General features: G+C 32.6%; 1 protein-coding gene across 1 annotated transcript; it reads right to left on the minus strand.

Moving 5' to 3' along the window:
* Positions 1-1,994: 1,994 nt before the first annotated feature.
* LOC125051874 (keratin-associated protein 19-2-like) lies at positions 1,995-6,674 on the minus strand. The gene is made up of 4 exons (XM_047652480.1): positions 6,542-6,674; positions 5,438-5,663; positions 2,546-2,674; positions 1,995-2,385 (listed from the first exon to the last, which is right to left on the minus strand). The coding sequence occupies exons 1-4, from the start codon at positions 6,551-6,553 to the stop codon at positions 2,279-2,281; spliced, it is 474 nt and encodes a 157-aa protein (XP_047508436.1). The 5' UTR covers positions 6,554-6,674; the 3' UTR covers positions 1,995-2,278.
* Between the last annotated feature and the right edge of the window lie 11,339 nt (positions 6,675-18,013).

The following is an 18,013-nucleotide window of genomic DNA, read 5'->3' on the forward strand; positions in this document are numbered from 1 at the left end:
CTCTATTCGTAACTTTTACGATTTCCCCGAATGTATTAAAACGTGGCAGCTTTTTGTTATCCAGGCTTAAGAAAACAGAGTTAAACAGGATTTGAAAATTGCCCCTCAACGAACTTCTAATTTAGTAATTAATAAATTATGTTTTTATAATTAACTATATTATATTTATGGTGATATTATTTTAAGTGATCTATGCAGTTGGTTTTTGGACTCAGATTCCTCCTCCTCCTCCTCCTCCTCTCCCTCCAAAACTTATGTTTTAATTTTTATTTCATTACAACCTTTATAATACATATATGTGGTTTAAAGTTATAGTTATAAAGGGTCCCAAAAGGGACTCCATAACATATGAAGTCTTGCCGAATGGCGGCCGGAAGCTGAATACAACTTGAAGCAAGTATGTCATACGTTCTTGTAATTAATTTCCGGCAAAGCCTTTGCCGCGGGCTCCACGTAACCAGGTTAGGGAGCTTCACACTTAGTGAACCGATGATGCTATTACTATCGTAATTAATATGATCCTACGTACTATATTAAGTTATTTATAATAAAGTTTTGTATGTTTTAAATTAATCAAAATGAAGTGAATTCGTTACAAGTATACTCTAAAGTGTATCCATAGTTGCTCAGCTCACACTTTGAAATCTATTTTCGTTTAGATTGTTATGTTGGCCTATATGTGCTGTGCAATTTTACATTGGTCTTCTCCTGTTTTTGGCGTAATTCCTTAATTAGTTTTTAACATTACAATAATACGAATAACCTTACATCATATTGTTTTCTAAGTAATTATTTCAGATTGATTTAACAAAATTATACTAACAAATTACTCTCTTTCTTCAGTCGGAAGCTCATTTCTGAGCGTCGTGGTGAGCAAGGAAACATCTGGAGCGGCCAATCGGTTTCCACCGGTTTTTGTCCAGCGCTTCTCTTACAACAGTGTATAGTTTTATGGACGATGAGTCTTTCACTTGATTGGTCCATCAGATTGGTGAACGATTACGTGATCTTTTGCCCTCTGTGTTACCAACCACGATCAGTATCTCCAAGTTCTAATCGCCTCTGCGCATTGTATGACCGAAATCTGAGATAACTCGGTAAACAGGCGAGTCCGTATGGTCAGTTGGATCAGAATCGATGTGTTGTTGCGCTTCGCAATAAACGCATTCTTAGCATTCGCCCCCGGCACCACATATCAAAGGCATCAATCCATTGCCTTTCTCGAGCCAAGTTATCCACGTTTCTACTCCATACAGGAACAAATTAGTTCATTTTACAAGTCAAAAACTTGCGAGGGATTTAAAAAATAACAATTTATTTTATCAAAAAGTAATTCTAATTTGTACACTGCGGTTAATTAATATAGTAAGCAATCCATTAATTATTCATGACATATGCAGATTACAGACTAATTACACTAATTGTGTTAGTTTGTATATTACAATAATTATTATCATCGTGAGCAGCAAATCGTCAGTGTATCCGACAAAAAGTCAAATTGTTATTATATTACCGCAGTAATTTGAAATTTCTAACGTTAATATTGTTGTAATGCTGGAAGTTTTAAAATATTAAACGCAGATCCATATTAGACTTAAATTATTCCGACTTTCGGATTACACAGAACATGATATATTAAAAGATAATGACAGTTGATATTTTGGATCTGGTTTGCTTAAAACGTATCTATGTATAGGATGTGATTGGATGGACTCGAAATTATTAGATTATTTACATTCTCCTTACAGCTGTCGTTAGCAAAACGCATTGCGTTAAATCATTGTTTTATTTTAATTTGCTATATTGGTTACTTGGTTGGTCGGCACTTCACGCATAGTTAAGATGTAGTATAAAATATTTAAATTATTAATTATTGATGATACTTAACAAAAGTCAAGACTTGAAAGCCTACTATTATTTATTTTATTTTTCTTAGTGCCCAGAGCTCTTTCAAAGTAGATCACCTAGAATATTGTGAAATAATTACAAAATAATGTATATATAATAACTTTATTACATATTTACAAATGATACATAAAATTCATTGTACAAAATATCACAAAAGGTAGTTTTAATGATCTTGATTTGTCATGAATGCTCTCCGGTTGAGTATTTATATGAACACATTATATCGTCACTAGATGGCACTTTTCTTTATTGCGAATCAATTCATTGCATTGAAATACTTTACCAACTTGCTAAAAAGCATTAAAGTATTACAAAAAAATGTGCGAGATAGATGTTAGTTAGCAGCGCCATCTAATGTAGTTGTTATAGTTTAGTGGTATCCGTAGCCAAGACCGTGGCCGTAACCGCCGTAGCCAAGACCTCCGTAACCGGCAGCTGAGGAGCCGTAGTAGCCGTTTCCGTATGACCCGTATCCACCTACAAATACATAATAAATCGTAAATTTACAAATACATACTATAGCAATGTTTGTACGCTGTAAATGCAGCCCTTGAATTAAGACAATCGTTCATGGTTCTAAATAAAACTGTAAAATTGATGCATTGAGAAATTACTGGTTAGCTATAAGTATAATTACCGTATCCTCCGTAACTTCCGTAACCTCCAAGACCTCCGAGACCGTGGCTACCGTAGCCTCCGTATCCGCCAAGACCGCTGTAACCGGTGTGGTCGGTGGTGTAGGCAACTTTGCTTACTGCAACGGGTGCTGAAGAAAAAAATCTATGTTATATTCAATAGTAAAAATGTATATGTTTGTCCAAGCGTTTCCTTTTGAAGGTGAGGCTATGTAATATTAAATGTAGTTTGTTTGAAGTGAAACATCGATATCAATGTGTATTCAAGGCATAAGTTAATGTTATAACATGAAAAAAGTTAAGTAAAAACAGGCTTTGAGTCACAACGATTGCGATCAATGAAAACACGAAATTCAATGTTAGATTGTTCAATGTTAAGGTCGCGGTGACTACGCAAAAACAAACTTACCGCATGATCGATTACAATTTGTATTAGAATGTTCATTTTGGTATAAAGAATAGGTTTTATAGGAGGGCGTTTACTTTATGTTGCGTAAAATATATTGGATTAAAATATTCTTACATTCCTTAACGTTTGGTTTTGAATTTTATCTAACAACAAGTTCAACAGTAAAATTTACTTCAACTAATTATTTTATAATGTCCTTTATATATAATGTATATACTTTTTTCTACGTGGTATACATGTTATGTAACAATAAAAAGAGATATTATACGTCTGTTCGAAACTGTAAGCTGTAAAGTATGTAGACGTGAAATTAAAAAATATTTCATATAAACTTTCACCTGGAAGAAAGTTCGTAAAATTGTTGAATTTTTCATTACTCTTGCTTTGGGATTCTTGTTGGTCTCTGTACAATTTGAAAATAAAGTGAACAATGTGATATATTTACAGTGAAACCTGAATTCTGTCTTTTACGTTTACAATTTAATTGTGATTAGATTTTATGTTTAGTTTTCTCAAATAACTTCACTTTAAACGAACCTATACTGAGAATGATTTTTTTTTATTTTATTGTTTAAAACTGTAAGTCAATATGTTTTTCTTATTTTTATGCGCGCGATTGGTCCTGATATAATTATGAGGTTTTATTCCAATTCAACGAAAATAATACATCATGCTATTTTGAACAAGTACAAAAATATCCTTTCATAAAATTTAATTAATTTTTACCCTTAATGGGATTTTTCTTTCTGAAAAAATATGAGTGGTATTTGTATTAAAAACATTTGCAAGCTTTTTAAGGGATCCTTAAACCTTTGTATATGCTAAATTAACCGAGAGAGAAAGATCTAAATATTAAAGTTAAAAGAGAAAGGCCTCAAATATGGTTATAAAACTTTTCAATTATTCTCGCGAGTTTTAAGAAAATAATATTTATTAGTTCGATTAAATTTATATTTCGTATTTTTTGTAATTATTTTGAAGTCTTTTCATTTACCTATACACCCCACGAGTTATCAAAACCTTTTAATTATTTCAATTGGTAAATTTATATTTTTGTTAGTTAATCAAAATTCCTGACACTTCTTTGAACAAAAACTAAATATGTTGCGTGCTGTCAGTATAATTATCTAATCAGGCGCGTGTCGATTTACATAAGAAGTAATGACATAGGTGAATAATGACAATGTGTCAAGGGTGGCATACTTCCCACGTCTTTAATCTACCAATGTGAAGGAAATTTATACCAACTTCTGAACTGCAGATATTATCTTGTCCTCAACTTATACGATCTTGGCTATAATTATGAAATTAAAGAGTTAAATCGGTGTTAATCAACTACATATTATATATCCCGCAGCCTTCATAATAATTTCTAAATTTATTTTTAGTTATTAAATTCCAATCCTTAAGATATATTTTTGAATCTCAGGTCAATAGCACTTTGGTTGGTCTGTACGCAACAGACCAAAACCTTTCAAAGGGATAGAAGTGTATTGAACGACTTATTCACACGATATGCAATAAGTATAAAGCCACAGATGCGTTGCGTTTTCATCATGATATTAAAGCTTAATTTTCCCTGCCTATACTATATTATTTTGATTTGAGAACGAGATCGAAGATCTGTGGACAACGAACGAATTAACGGCCCATACTATTTATTGGACTAATGTCGAAGTACATTAAAAAACTCTAAATATATCTTAACTGAAAGGTCTAGAATGTATCCATGCCAAACGCAGTTAATAGGTACGATAATGCAAAATGAGAGTGAATCTTGTTAAACTAATCCTAACTGATTCTAACAATTAATGCCGTTTTATTGCAGCCCCGCCTTTGTTTGCTCCGCAATTTATACGACAGTTCGAGCTTAATCGGTTCCTAGATTCCGAATTAAGGCGAATAATTAACTCGCGACAAGCAATATACATTATTTACTGTTTCAATATTATGTACTTTTTGCTAACATAGGTGATGTTACTATAAAACATAATAAAATAATTGCAGCAAATATTTGTAATATGCACTTATAATAATAACAATAAGGTCATTCGTAATTAACACATTGCATTAGTTTCGTAAGTTTTCGTTGGCCTATCGACCGTGTCTAACTATCCTTACTGTACGTTATTGCTTTTAATTGGCAATGAATAAAATTAGTAGTTCGTTAGGATTTGCAAATCGAGCTGTTCAATTTCTTTACGAGTACATTAATTAGTTGCCGTTTGTACGAAGTGAACTCTAGCTTAACAAGAAAAATATTTTAACGGGTTTTTAAGGACCATTCGTTTAATCAGTGTCTGTTAGAGGGAACGAGAAATATCAAATAACCATCATATTATTTGAGGCATTTATAACCGACGCCAATACAGGTACATATACTAATATGTATGGTGATAGTAGCGTTTTTAAATGAATATCTTGGCTAAGTGAGCTAAGTATCTGTTTCGTATTATTCCTACTGATCTAGAAACCATGGACCTACCGTATCCACCGTATCCTCCGTATCCGCCGTATCCACCACCGTATCCGCCGTATCCGCCGTAGCCACCACCGTAGCCAAGTCCGCTGTAGCCACCATAACCACCAAGTCCGGAGCCGGCAAGGCCGCTGTAGCCGAGACCCCCATAACCAAGACCGGCAACACCGCGTTTCTCGGTCTTCTTGGCTTCATCAGCGGATGCTGCCGCGACGGCAAGAGCTACTACAATCTGGAAATCACATTTGTTATTAATTATTGAACATAGTTAAATAATTTACCTAAATAGTTTCTAGTCAGTAGCATCTACTTTTTATTAATTATTTACCTTAATATTAAAAAAAAGTATTATTTTGCAATAGCCACAAACTGTATGAACATAGAATCTAGTAAGGTGTAACGTAAAGCCTGCATTGACTCACACTTGGCCTTGGCCGCAGGATATCCCTTGGCTAAACACAGTGTTCAGTTATATTACAGATACCATTAATTATAGCTGTCGAATTTCCGTAATAATCGAATTGGCCTACAAACTACTGGGAGACCTTCGAGGACTTTTCGGCACTCGAGTAAACCATTTTATTAATAATTAGAATGTTTGAAATTAATTTAAAGTTTTTTAATAATTAAGAAAAATTATTCATTAAGATAACTTCAGCTCTTAAAACACTATTTGATAAACAAAGGATATTTGTACTAAAGGGTTAAGCAATAATTGATAAAATCTGTAAGCAAGAAGCGCAGTTCCCGACAAAGAATTACCCTGTTGATACCTAATTACTGGATAACTATTTCGCACAATAGCTATTGTCTAGATTGCTTCATCCATTGTTAGTTAAATTGTACCGGCTGTTAGGACTATTCAGCTAAGCATCGTTTATGGATGGACATTTCTTATATTAATTAGACACGAATATAATGTTATTAAATTTTAAGACTTAATAAACATAGTAATCAATTAGTTTTAAAATTGTCAATAATTTTATGAAACAATTGTTTGTAGCCAAGATTCAAAAACCAAAAACTGGAGTAGTTTATCAAAAAAAGGAAAATTAAAAAACAATTAAACGATCGATATGCTTCAAATAAATCCATCCATGAGGTACTCACCAAGAACTTCATGTTGTCTATAGTACTGTACACTGAGTGACTGATGCCTGAAGCTGCACACTGACAGCTTTTATACCACGAATTGTGGCCGGAGTAGTCAAGGACTAACCGTTATTGTTATAATTTTAATACGGCTGTGAGAATATACGAATTTACGCTTAAATCATATCGTATTTTTGAAAATGAGGTTAGCAGCGTATTACAAAAACATTATCATTAATTACCTCCGAAAATATTAAAAACTATTTAGGCTCTCAATTCATTGTAAATTGTTTTTATTTTATATTCCTTACAACAGTACAGAAATCACCACTTAGGGGTTTAACCTTGGTGTCTGAAGGGCTACACCAAAGTACAAATTTCTGTAAATTCCTTATAAACTAAAGAGTTAAAAAAACCCAATCAATACAAAAAACTTAATGAAAACAAAGAGAGAGAAAAAAAAACGTTTTGTTATCCTATACATCTATCTTAATTTGCAAAGTTACGTCGAATTTATCGATAATAAATTCAGAAAATAGTGTCTCAATACACAAGTTAATCACTATAGCTTTGCTAAAATAAAGAGGTCAGGGAAAACTCTAACAACTTGTAAAAGAAAAACAATTTCCCAAAGCAAAAAGTCAAGTGGAAAAACGATGTCTTCCCGCTCAAGTTTTTTGCGAAAAGCCTCATTTTGTCAACATGAGAGAAAATAATGATGTAGTTTTTAAAATACACGAAGAAATAAGAGAGGTTATACTTATAATTGTAGTGTAACGTCCGTTGTTCTCTCTGTCTGTCTATCTAGTTTTGGAAAAGAATAGATGACAATCTCAGAACGGCGCTATGTGTAAATTGTGTGATTTGAGAATAATTGTTGGATATGTCAGCTGAACTACCCGGGGACTTATTGGAACTTATTGACATACATAAAATATTAAATTATTTATAATAAGAAAATTTGTTCAAGTCTACATTTAACGTAAAAAAATCTTCAAATCGACTAGACAATCGACGATATAGGTTGCATGCATCGGGAATAAATGTATAGCGTTTTTTGAAAATATTCGATTCAAACAGAATAAAAAATCTACAAAAACATTAAACGCAAATGAGTGGCCACGAGCACTAATTATACACTAATGCATATAAAATATGATTTTATCTATAATTTGGTTAACAAAAACCTAAAGTTCACGTTATAACAGGTCAATTGGCGATGGGTAGCGCAAGCGCAGGTGCTTAATGTACTACTTGATTTATGGTCCTTCTTCAATTGCCTTATTATTATCTATATTTATTTGTTAGGAACAATGATAATATTTGGAAATGTGTGTATATGAGAACGTTTTACAAGTCATTTTCAATCCGCGATTCCGGTGATGGACATGCTTCGTAAACGTTTTCAGGTTGCTAACTTAAGCATTTCGCTATTTTCAATACATATTTCCAATAGTTCCTTTTTGTATACATTTGCTACCACTGGACTACCTCCCTTCCTAAAAATATAGTAAAGTTGTAACGTAATATAACAAATGAAGTCACTTTAGGCTTAGACCTATCCTTGTAACATCTAAATTTAGTCTTCTAGATAAACCCAACAGTTCTCCCTCCTCCAAATCATATAACACAGTTCATTTCAAATATATTATAGTAACAAAAATAATTTTTACAAAATCCCGAAAATCCTCATTACAGGTAACGCAAATATCACGTAGATAATCGCATGTCGTAGCTAAGTGGGGAAATTGGTCAACATCCTCCACCGGAAGCAATCAACACTGATATAATTTCAAATCCTAAATCAATTTGCCTGGCTTAGGCTGCTTATAAGCTAAGGCTGAATAAACACGACCGCATAATGCCATTACAAATTAGGTCACACCAGTAATTTCATTGTTTATGACTTCTTGTAGTGACGAGTAATTTAAACTGAAACAGTAATTATTATTTATCCATTACCACGTCTTACTTTAATTATTTCATAATTATTAAGTTAATTATTTCCACAATTATTTTGTATCATATTACGTCATTCTTCTTTTCGAGTTATACACGCCTTTGGGAAATACATATTTAACTTAGAAAGTAACATTTTGGTAAGTATTCTTTGTTAATTCAAAGAGTATAAGAAATTAGGGCTTGTAACCATTTGAAATTTTGACAATTTGGTAGGTCACCATTTTAACTTGAAACAATCTTTTATTTTCAATATCATTTAATAAACAAAAGGCGTAACCAATACAGCGATTGAGTAATTGCGTAATGGATTCCATACCTATTCGTACTTTTATAGTTTGATTTAATTGGATGATTGTTGCTCACTGCTCAGTGCTAGAGTTTTGTTTACCCAACTCGAGTGTCTTAAGTTCAACTTCTGCGCAAAACAATTGTTGTTAAGATTTCTGAATGCTTTACTAACGCTTTATACAAAAGACTTTGTATAAACTTTCTTCACTTTCGTCTTGTTTATTGTAACCGTTGGTTTAAAAAATTGGTTCGGCCGTTAACTCGGTAGTTTTAAGTTTGAAATCGATAAGTTAGGCTTATTAAAATAAATAATTACATCGTTTAGCACTGTTCTCCTAAAATATTAACGTTCGTTCTTTGGAGATAATCATCATTACCAAAGGTACATAGCGTTTAAATATAGGGGCGTATAGTTTCAGTAAGATAGAGAGATAGCAGTGCAATTTAAGAGCAATCAACAGTATTAATTGACGTTACATTATGTAGCTCGGTGTGAACGTATCGTAATAGAATCTAGAGCTAGCCGGCAATTATTGGAATCCTCTTACCGAATGTGTCTGCAATTCCATGCTTTAAGGAGCTGTTGTAATGCCAAGTCTCTCAAATTAGACTGGGTTCTCACTACTGAGAGTCGCCATGACCACCTCTTTCGACTCCTCATAAAATTAATTAAGAAATGATACAATAAATGCTGTATGGCTCTTATAATAATCTTTAACATATACCTCATTACACATTTAGATTGAAGGATAAAACCGTTCTGGTGTCGTTTTCCTGATATGTTTATTTACATTATTGGTAAGCCTAAATTTTTTGTTAAAGTGGCTAGTAAGCAACATAGTAATGTTGTGTAGTATATTTTCTACAATTTTGTTACCATCTTGTTTGACTTTAATCTTATTTATGTGTGTATTAATTGCTGTAGTTTGTTAAAATAATTGTTTTTGTAGAACGAATTAATAAATAGATCATGATCATGAATAGATATAAAATAATTTTATTTATAGACCAACTACAAAATTTGGACATTAATGATTTGTAATATTCACTTCAGTTTATGTAATGTATACGAGGCTCAATTATTGCTGAAATTCGCTTCAGCATTTGGCTATTTCCGATATTCCATCAACCCATAGGCTCTATGTTTGCTGTTTGATCATAATAAGCAGCAAAGTTTTGGAATCAAATAAACATCTCATGATATTTTCCGGCAAAGAATATTTAATTTGACATTCAATATGTATTTCATATATCTCTTTAGGGTTATATAAATTATTATTAATTAATAATTATTAACTGTTACGAGTTACTGTCGGCTATGATCCGTCACTTGACAAAACGATTAAAACTATGTTGCAATTTGTATAATAATTTCAACTATGAATCAGAAATTAACTATGCGACGAATAAGATATAATCATAAAGTTTTCTGCGTTCTGTGTTACACACATATCAAATATGTATGTATTTACATATACCCAACTAACACCTTTTAGTTATCGCAATAAAGACCTGGTTTACTGAGGACGTATGGACTTATATTCAACGGAGTGGAAAATCTTATCTCGTACCAAAAGTATTTTTCCCCGCAGATCATAAAAAAACATGAAAATATAAAAATAACCTTGATAATAAAAAGCAAACATTATTATAAAACTCACACACGCAACTATGAATTTAAACAATACACAACAATGTGAAATTGTAAATAACATAAATGAAACATTACTAAGGCTAAGGCAACTAATAGGACAAACTACGAACTGCAGCTCACCTTGCTAAGACATCGTGGTTTCATTTGGGAGATCATGGACATTAGATACTTCAATCTTATGGTATTCAATCGTTATAATTGAAGAGAAGTCAACTCTATTGTAAATTGACCAGCGAGTCCATGAACCGATGGCAGATGAATTTATAAAGTGTCTTTGCTAAAGGACCAGGCTATATGCAGCTAGTGATGGATATTTGTTTAGTTTTTCTAAAAGATATCGACTGAATATAGGCCTGGTCTCAGGCGTGTGTGGTATTGTATATTTTTTAAACGACGTCCGTCGTTCCACAACTGAGCGTTTCTTAAGGCATATATTTGCCGCGCACCTCCACCACCAATTTTTAAACGTCACTTGCGAGCCCTCTGGCAATGTGATCTATGGGATCTATCACTTAACATTAGGAGATCCTGCTACAGGTAATTGTGCAGCAGGCCGTTCTATTATAAAAAAATACAGCTTCATTGTTGTGTATAATTATGGTTATTATCTAATATGTTGTACATTTCTTGGCATTACTGGTACTTATACGATAATTTGTCTTAACGTTTAGTTAAAACGAGTTCAGTTGTATCAATGATCACTAATTACCTATTTTGAGCACGAAGATAATATCTTTATGAGCAAAACACTCCGTGGAGCCGCTCGTTATGAGCACATGTAATAACATTAACATTTTTATCCACAATAATAGTAAAATAAAGCAAGTGTAAACGCTTCAAATATTTAGTATTCTTAGTCAAAGATTATGTAAATGCTCGCCATACAAATGGTATAACAATTTGGTTTGATTTAATTGATATCTTTGTTCTTATTATCTATAAGAGCTATCTCATGGAGGTCACCAGTTATGATCATTTTCAACGAGATTCATTGATGAAAACATCGGTTGGATAGATCCTCAGTGAAATTTGGAATCATTGATTGCTAATTACAATCAACTGTGTAATAGAATCATCATGTCTCATAATTGTAAAATATGATCATTTAGCGATATTGTCCGATTTCTTATAGCTGTAGATTATTTTTTAATTTAACAGATATTATACACTTACACTTTTTGAGACTGACATAAAAAACAACTATTAATGATACAACGTTAAATTTAAGTTATAAGTAGATAACCTTACATTAAGTCTAAAAGAAGAATTTCAGGTCAGAAAGCTCCATTTTGTCGAAGAAGGTTTCCCTTAATGTGTGACGTAGGCACGTTGCCTATATCATTCGATATTTATTACATATAGATAATATATTGCATAAAAAAAACAAATTAAAATAATTACAACTAGAGATTTAAAAACAATAACAATATGATATTCACTTTTTTAGTACTACTATGGAACCTATGCTACAATTATTAAATACTTATACGCTCCGAAACAAAGTTGAAAAAGGGTACTCGATCATGCATTGTCTTTTAAAATATGTAGCTACAAAGACCTTCTAAATCCTTTGAATCAGAAGGCTTAGGCCGAACAAAACATACAAAAAGGGCAATTTATGAGAAATCCATAGTTTTTTGCCTATTCGTATCATTGACCGAGAAATCTTAAGGTTCCCACAAAAACTGAGGCCGAGATAATTACAAGCCTACTCTTTGTCATAATATTGCGTAAGTTATTGTTAACATTTTAACTAAGGCTACGCATGTGGTACAAATGCAGAAAACCTTAAATCGGATTGAAAAGCTAATATTTTTATATATTAATAATAAAAGTATATAGTGGAGGGTTTCACGGATTCAAGAGCAACAAAATAATTTAAGTCTTTTATTTAATCACTTTATTATATGCAATTGTTAAATCAAAAGATAGATTCTATAACCTTTTACCCCTATAATATACTGTTACATATGTAGCCAATTTGACTGTGACTGTAGCTATGAATCCTCAAAGATAAAAAATTAATAAAAAATTACAAATTCTCGGATCATTCAAAATATACGTACGAATTAACTATATATACAACAATAAGTCCACCAGGATTCAGTGAAGTGCAAAATTTCGACCTAAAGACCTAAGCCTTTGTATAGTATATCTAAATATAGTAGACAGTATTTCATACGAGTGGACCTTCAGTTTATTTGCTTTTAAGTCAGGGTATTCTTTGTGTTTATTTCGTAATAAGTAGCACCTTTAGCCAAGTGTAACATCGGCCTTACACTAGTACTCTACATTTAGTAATACGACCTACTTCATACGAATCCTATTCCATAAAACTACCACTTTTAAATGACTTATGAACGTGAAATTGACTGTTTACTGTTTCCAGCAAACAAGAAAAATTACTATATAAAACTAATTATCGTTTCTTAATTCGCATAACGTAACCTAGTCCATCCATGGGTTATATACTTCGACTATTTAGGAAAAAGGGGTATTATGTTCCTTATAATTCTAGTTACTGGGCCTCCTTCCTGGTGCCTCGTGCCTGAAGACCGAATATCGACAATCTTTTTAAGACACAATTCCGTTTCTAAGAGCCCACGCTTGACCTCACTAATTATCTTATGAATTATTATTATTATACACCGCAGTAATGTAATCTTCATTAATAATGTATACTTTACAGAAATAATACGTTAACGCAGTTAAATTAACCTTAAAATTAACTCAAGGTTATCTGAAAGGATCTAAAAATGTTAAATACGAATCTAATTACACCATTATTTGGCCGCTCATTATTTACCTTAAACACTTTAAAATTAACTAATTAATTAAGAAACGATTTTTTTTCCGTTTCCTATATATATTTATTACAATGAATTTTTTTTTTGTATCTGATAAAATTAAGTACGGAATCCCTTATTTTTTGTTGAATTATCATAAATCACCTTAATATCCTTTAAGACCCGAGATTCTATAATATTAATAGAGATAGCGATCGATACCGAGGACGGTGTCTTTCTTGCCTTCTATATTATAATACAATGGATTCGGCATTATATTTTTTTTTGTGTCGTATTTTATTTTTAATGTAAACCATTTAAACAATTTCTTTCTTGGGGTTCAAGTGCACAGGCACTAATTAATGATTAAAGTTGGCGCCTGGTTGAAAGTACCGGTGACCCCAGAGCTGGTTCTTTCCTCGCTCAACGAATAAGTATCGCAATACAGCAGAGGAAACGCTGCCAGCGTTTAAGGTACACCACAGGGACTAAACTTTTTAAATTTGTTTTAGTTTTCTATTTCTTAATTTTAAATATAAATAATTATATATTTTGATTATTATTTTTCTATGTGGTTAACAATATTGTAAATACTACTGTAAATTTGTGTGTTGGAAATAAATTTTCTAATTATCATTAAAAATAACTATGTGTAAAATAAATATTTACTACTAGTTATAAATTAGTAAAAATAAAGTAGTCCAGCATATCACCGGAAGTAAATCAAAAACTATGTTCTACTAAAATAACGTCCAGGAGGAACGTGCTAGCTTCTAAGTCAGGCAAAACAATTTCATGTCATGTCCTTTATTAGTAATAAATGTGTGAAACGCAATTTATTCAAATCGTTGACGTGCGTATCGCGAAGACCAGGTTTTAAGGATATCTAAATCCATTAAGCCACATCCAAAAATCCATTTATCCAGGCTGGATTAGCATATACATTAGCCCGATGGCTTCTCAATTTAAATAGTAACTTAATATTCATTTGAGGTCCGGCCTCCTTGCAGCACTCAGCTTAATTGAAATGGATTACACGATACTGCGATGATTATGTGCTTCCGCCTATTTTCTCGTGAATCCTTGTATTTTCATATTCAATATTCCTTGTATAAATTAATTACCCCGCCTTGTAAGGTTAAGCGTGCCATGCTAAATTCATTCTGAGGTACTACATTCGAACCCCGGTTCTGAAAAATCTCGTTGTGCGTAATCGGACAACAATTACCGCAATAGATAGTAAAACGGTAAGGAAACTGACATAATATATTAAAACGACATGTGTCTTTGGGACTAGGACAACTAATAGCTAACAGGAACTCCAGGTGCATTTATTCTACTGTAACATGAGAGCCAGGCGGAGCTCTCTGCAGCGTCCTGCCGCGGATCAGGCCTAGCTCCAGCAGGTGGTGGCGCGGTGTCATCAGTTGGAAGCGGCGACTAGCACAAAAGGCTAATCACCTGATGTCATTAAAATATTACTGAAATATTATTGACTAGATATAAATAGTTGTTTTCGTTAAATAACAATGGTACGCAACGTTCATGTGGAATTAAATTGGATTAATACAATAAAATATGTTTATACTACCAAAAAAAAATAATATATATATATATATATATATATATATATATTTTTTTTTTTTGGGTTGAATATATATAATATTTATACTAAAACTAATAATAAAATAATATACATTGAAATAAATAACTAAACTTAACATAAACTAAAATATATCATTAAAAGGAGTCCCTTTAGGCAAGGTTCCGAAGATACCGGCAGCGTTCCCCCTTTGAATTGCTAGACTAATTCTTTGTCCGAGGTAGCTGCCAGATCTTCGGTCTCCTGTGAAATTTTGAAATTTCTTTAAAAAGGCTTAAAGCGCTATAAATTATATTATATTATATTTATATATATATATATATATATATATATATATATATATATAAATATATTTGATAAATAATATTAGATGTTGAGAGATAGATTGTGTCATGGTTAAGTATTTATTTTGACGTAAATATTTTTTTCAAATTTCCCACGTGACGTAGCATGTTTTATACATATTGCGTACGAGGCTGAATTAATATTTTAAGCATCTTTCATAATTATGTTTTTATTCTTGTACTAATTGTACTGAACTCTTCTCTTGTAAAGTAAATTTCTCAATTTAAAAAAAAAAGACGGATCAGGAAATGTGTCTGATCTTCCTCAGACACACACATATTCACGAAAACAAAACTTATGTAAATTAGTTAATTACATAATAAAGGTTTAGAATAAGACAAATAAAAATGCGGCGAAACTCTGCTACATGGAGTCTAGGACTGTGGTCGAATTAATGTAGTCCTTATTTAACCCTAAGAAGACACAAATTTGCACGTTTTCCGCAAAAAAATACCCTTTGTCGCTACTCCTCTCTTCGAAGACACTCTCATTGAAGCCTATAATAGCTAGCATCGGAATACTGGGCGTTGACACATCGAATGACGTTTAGTTTTACGGTAATTTAGAAAGGAAGGCCAAATTAGCCACTTAGAAGATTGATGTGCTCAGCAATGCGAGACAGTACTTCACTCTGGGCCACCGTTTGCCAATCTATAGAGCGCAAATCAGCCCCACATGGAATACTGTTCTCCTTTCTGGGCGGGAGCTCCCCTGTACTAGCTTCACCCACTTGACCGTATTCAATATGGCGTGATTCGAATCCTCAACGACCAGTCACTTTCCGAACGGCTTGATCCTTTGGCCTTGCTTAGAGATGTGGGGTCACTCTGGACCTTCTACCACATTTACCATGGTGAGTGTTCAGAAGAGTTGTTCAGATTAATCCCCGCAGCTGAGGTTCATCATCGGACGTCGAGGCAGAATACGAAATTCTACCACTATAACCTTAAAGTCCATCGTTCCGCAACTGAGCGTTTTTTAAGGCTGTTTTTGCCGCGCACCACCGCTATGTGGAACCAGCTGCCCACTGAAGTAATTCCGAACCAATTCGACTTAGGGTCCTCCAAGAAAAGATCGTACCAATTCTTAAAAGGCCGGAAATGTGAGTGTCCTTTTGGCAGGAGAGCCTCCTGGCCGTTTGGTACAAAAAAAACTTAAGTGCGTAAGCATTTGAAACCATAAAACTGAAGTAGTATTATGTTATGAGTCGTCGATTACTCACAGCAATTACATTGTCAAGGCTATAACTGGTCAATGGAGCGTGGAAACGTGAGAACTTATTATTTCAATTACACCAGACGCTTTTCCGCACAATAATAACAGATTTGTTTTTATTTAAACAGTAATTTGAGCTGGCCTATAAGACCACAGTCACCCGATATTTTAGATTAAAATTGTTATGTTGACATTGAGTGCAGATATTTAAAAAAAACTATTTCTACATTATATATTACATTTAGTCCAAAAGTAGTGTTAGCCTAGAGTCGAGGCTCTAGACTACTTTTGGACTACCAACCCTGAGGTCATAGGTTCGATCCCGGCTGTGCACCAATGGACTTTCTTGATGTGCTCATCTAACATTTGCTCGTACGGTGAAGGAAAATAATGTGAGGAAACCGGGATATCGCGAATCCAATAATCGACGACATGTGTTTAACAGAAGACTGATCCCCAACTTGTCTTTGAAATAAAAGTTATCAAAAAAACTAATACAACCCGAGGCCCATTTAGGGTTGTAGCGCTTCTGGAATATATATTATCATTATTACCATGCATTTAGTGGTTTAGTTCTGGGCTCTCGACGCGGCTCGATTTCCAAAGAAAATTTACTGAATTGTTTTGGTTTTGGGGGTACGGAAGGTTGATCATATCATACTTCATGTTCAATCTACGAAACTTCAACTGATAACTCAAAAATACACTTTTATTTTTTATTTCTTTGAATAAAAAAAATGGTACTAGAAATATTTATTCAAAATAACATATACATAGAAAATTTCAATTCTTAAATTATGATCATCAACATGATTTTTGTGATTATTATTTGTGTGATAATTACAAATAAATGAATAATTGTTAAAAAGATCATTAAAAGGAAACTTTATACCAATAATTTTACCGAGAATAACACCTGCCCACTAACCACCTCGCGTTGTAAGCCGCCTGTTATAAGAGGTCTCTCGCAAATTAATAAGCTTGTACGCTAATTACACAAAACAATGGAGTGTTTTAATAGTTTTTGGGTAAAATAAAGGCCGTTGGCGAAGGCCACACACGTAAGTTGGATATTAACAAGCGGGTTGAATGAAATATAACTTGGAAATTACAGAAAACAACAAAAGGGATATGGTTTAACTTTATATAATTCAGATAAAAGATTCGTTTGTTCTAGGTAGATAATAGAATTTTACCTTCGTCTAAATGAGTACAGATTTAATGGTACACATGGAATGCCGAATGGTTTAATAAATCAATTAAAACTGTATCGAATTTATTCGCAGTTAGGAGATTTCTTTGAATTCGTAATTTATAGTGTATCTAAAAAAGAAAAAAAGTCTTACGTTTTAGTTCTTAACGTATATATTAAATAAAATTATATTGGCTACTGACTGGCACCCGCCTTAACTTAAATAATGGATTATGTATACTTTAATGTTATTTTTAATATTGTATTACTTATTCCTACAGAAATTTGACAATACAATTTAAACAATATCGCCAAATTATTATAATGAAATGTACTTATGTGAGCTATATGTCTTACACAGCATACATTTTATACTAAAACAATGACTTAATTTGTAAATGAAACACGAAATGCATTAATGCTAATTAATTACTAAAAATGATAA

The sequence above is a fragment of the Pieris napi genome, chromosome 8 (genome assembly GCF_905475465.1).
Source record: "Pieris napi chromosome 8, ilPieNapi1.2, whole genome shotgun sequence".
Classification (NCBI taxonomy): Eukaryota; Metazoa; Arthropoda; class Insecta; order Lepidoptera; family Pieridae; genus Pieris; species Pieris napi.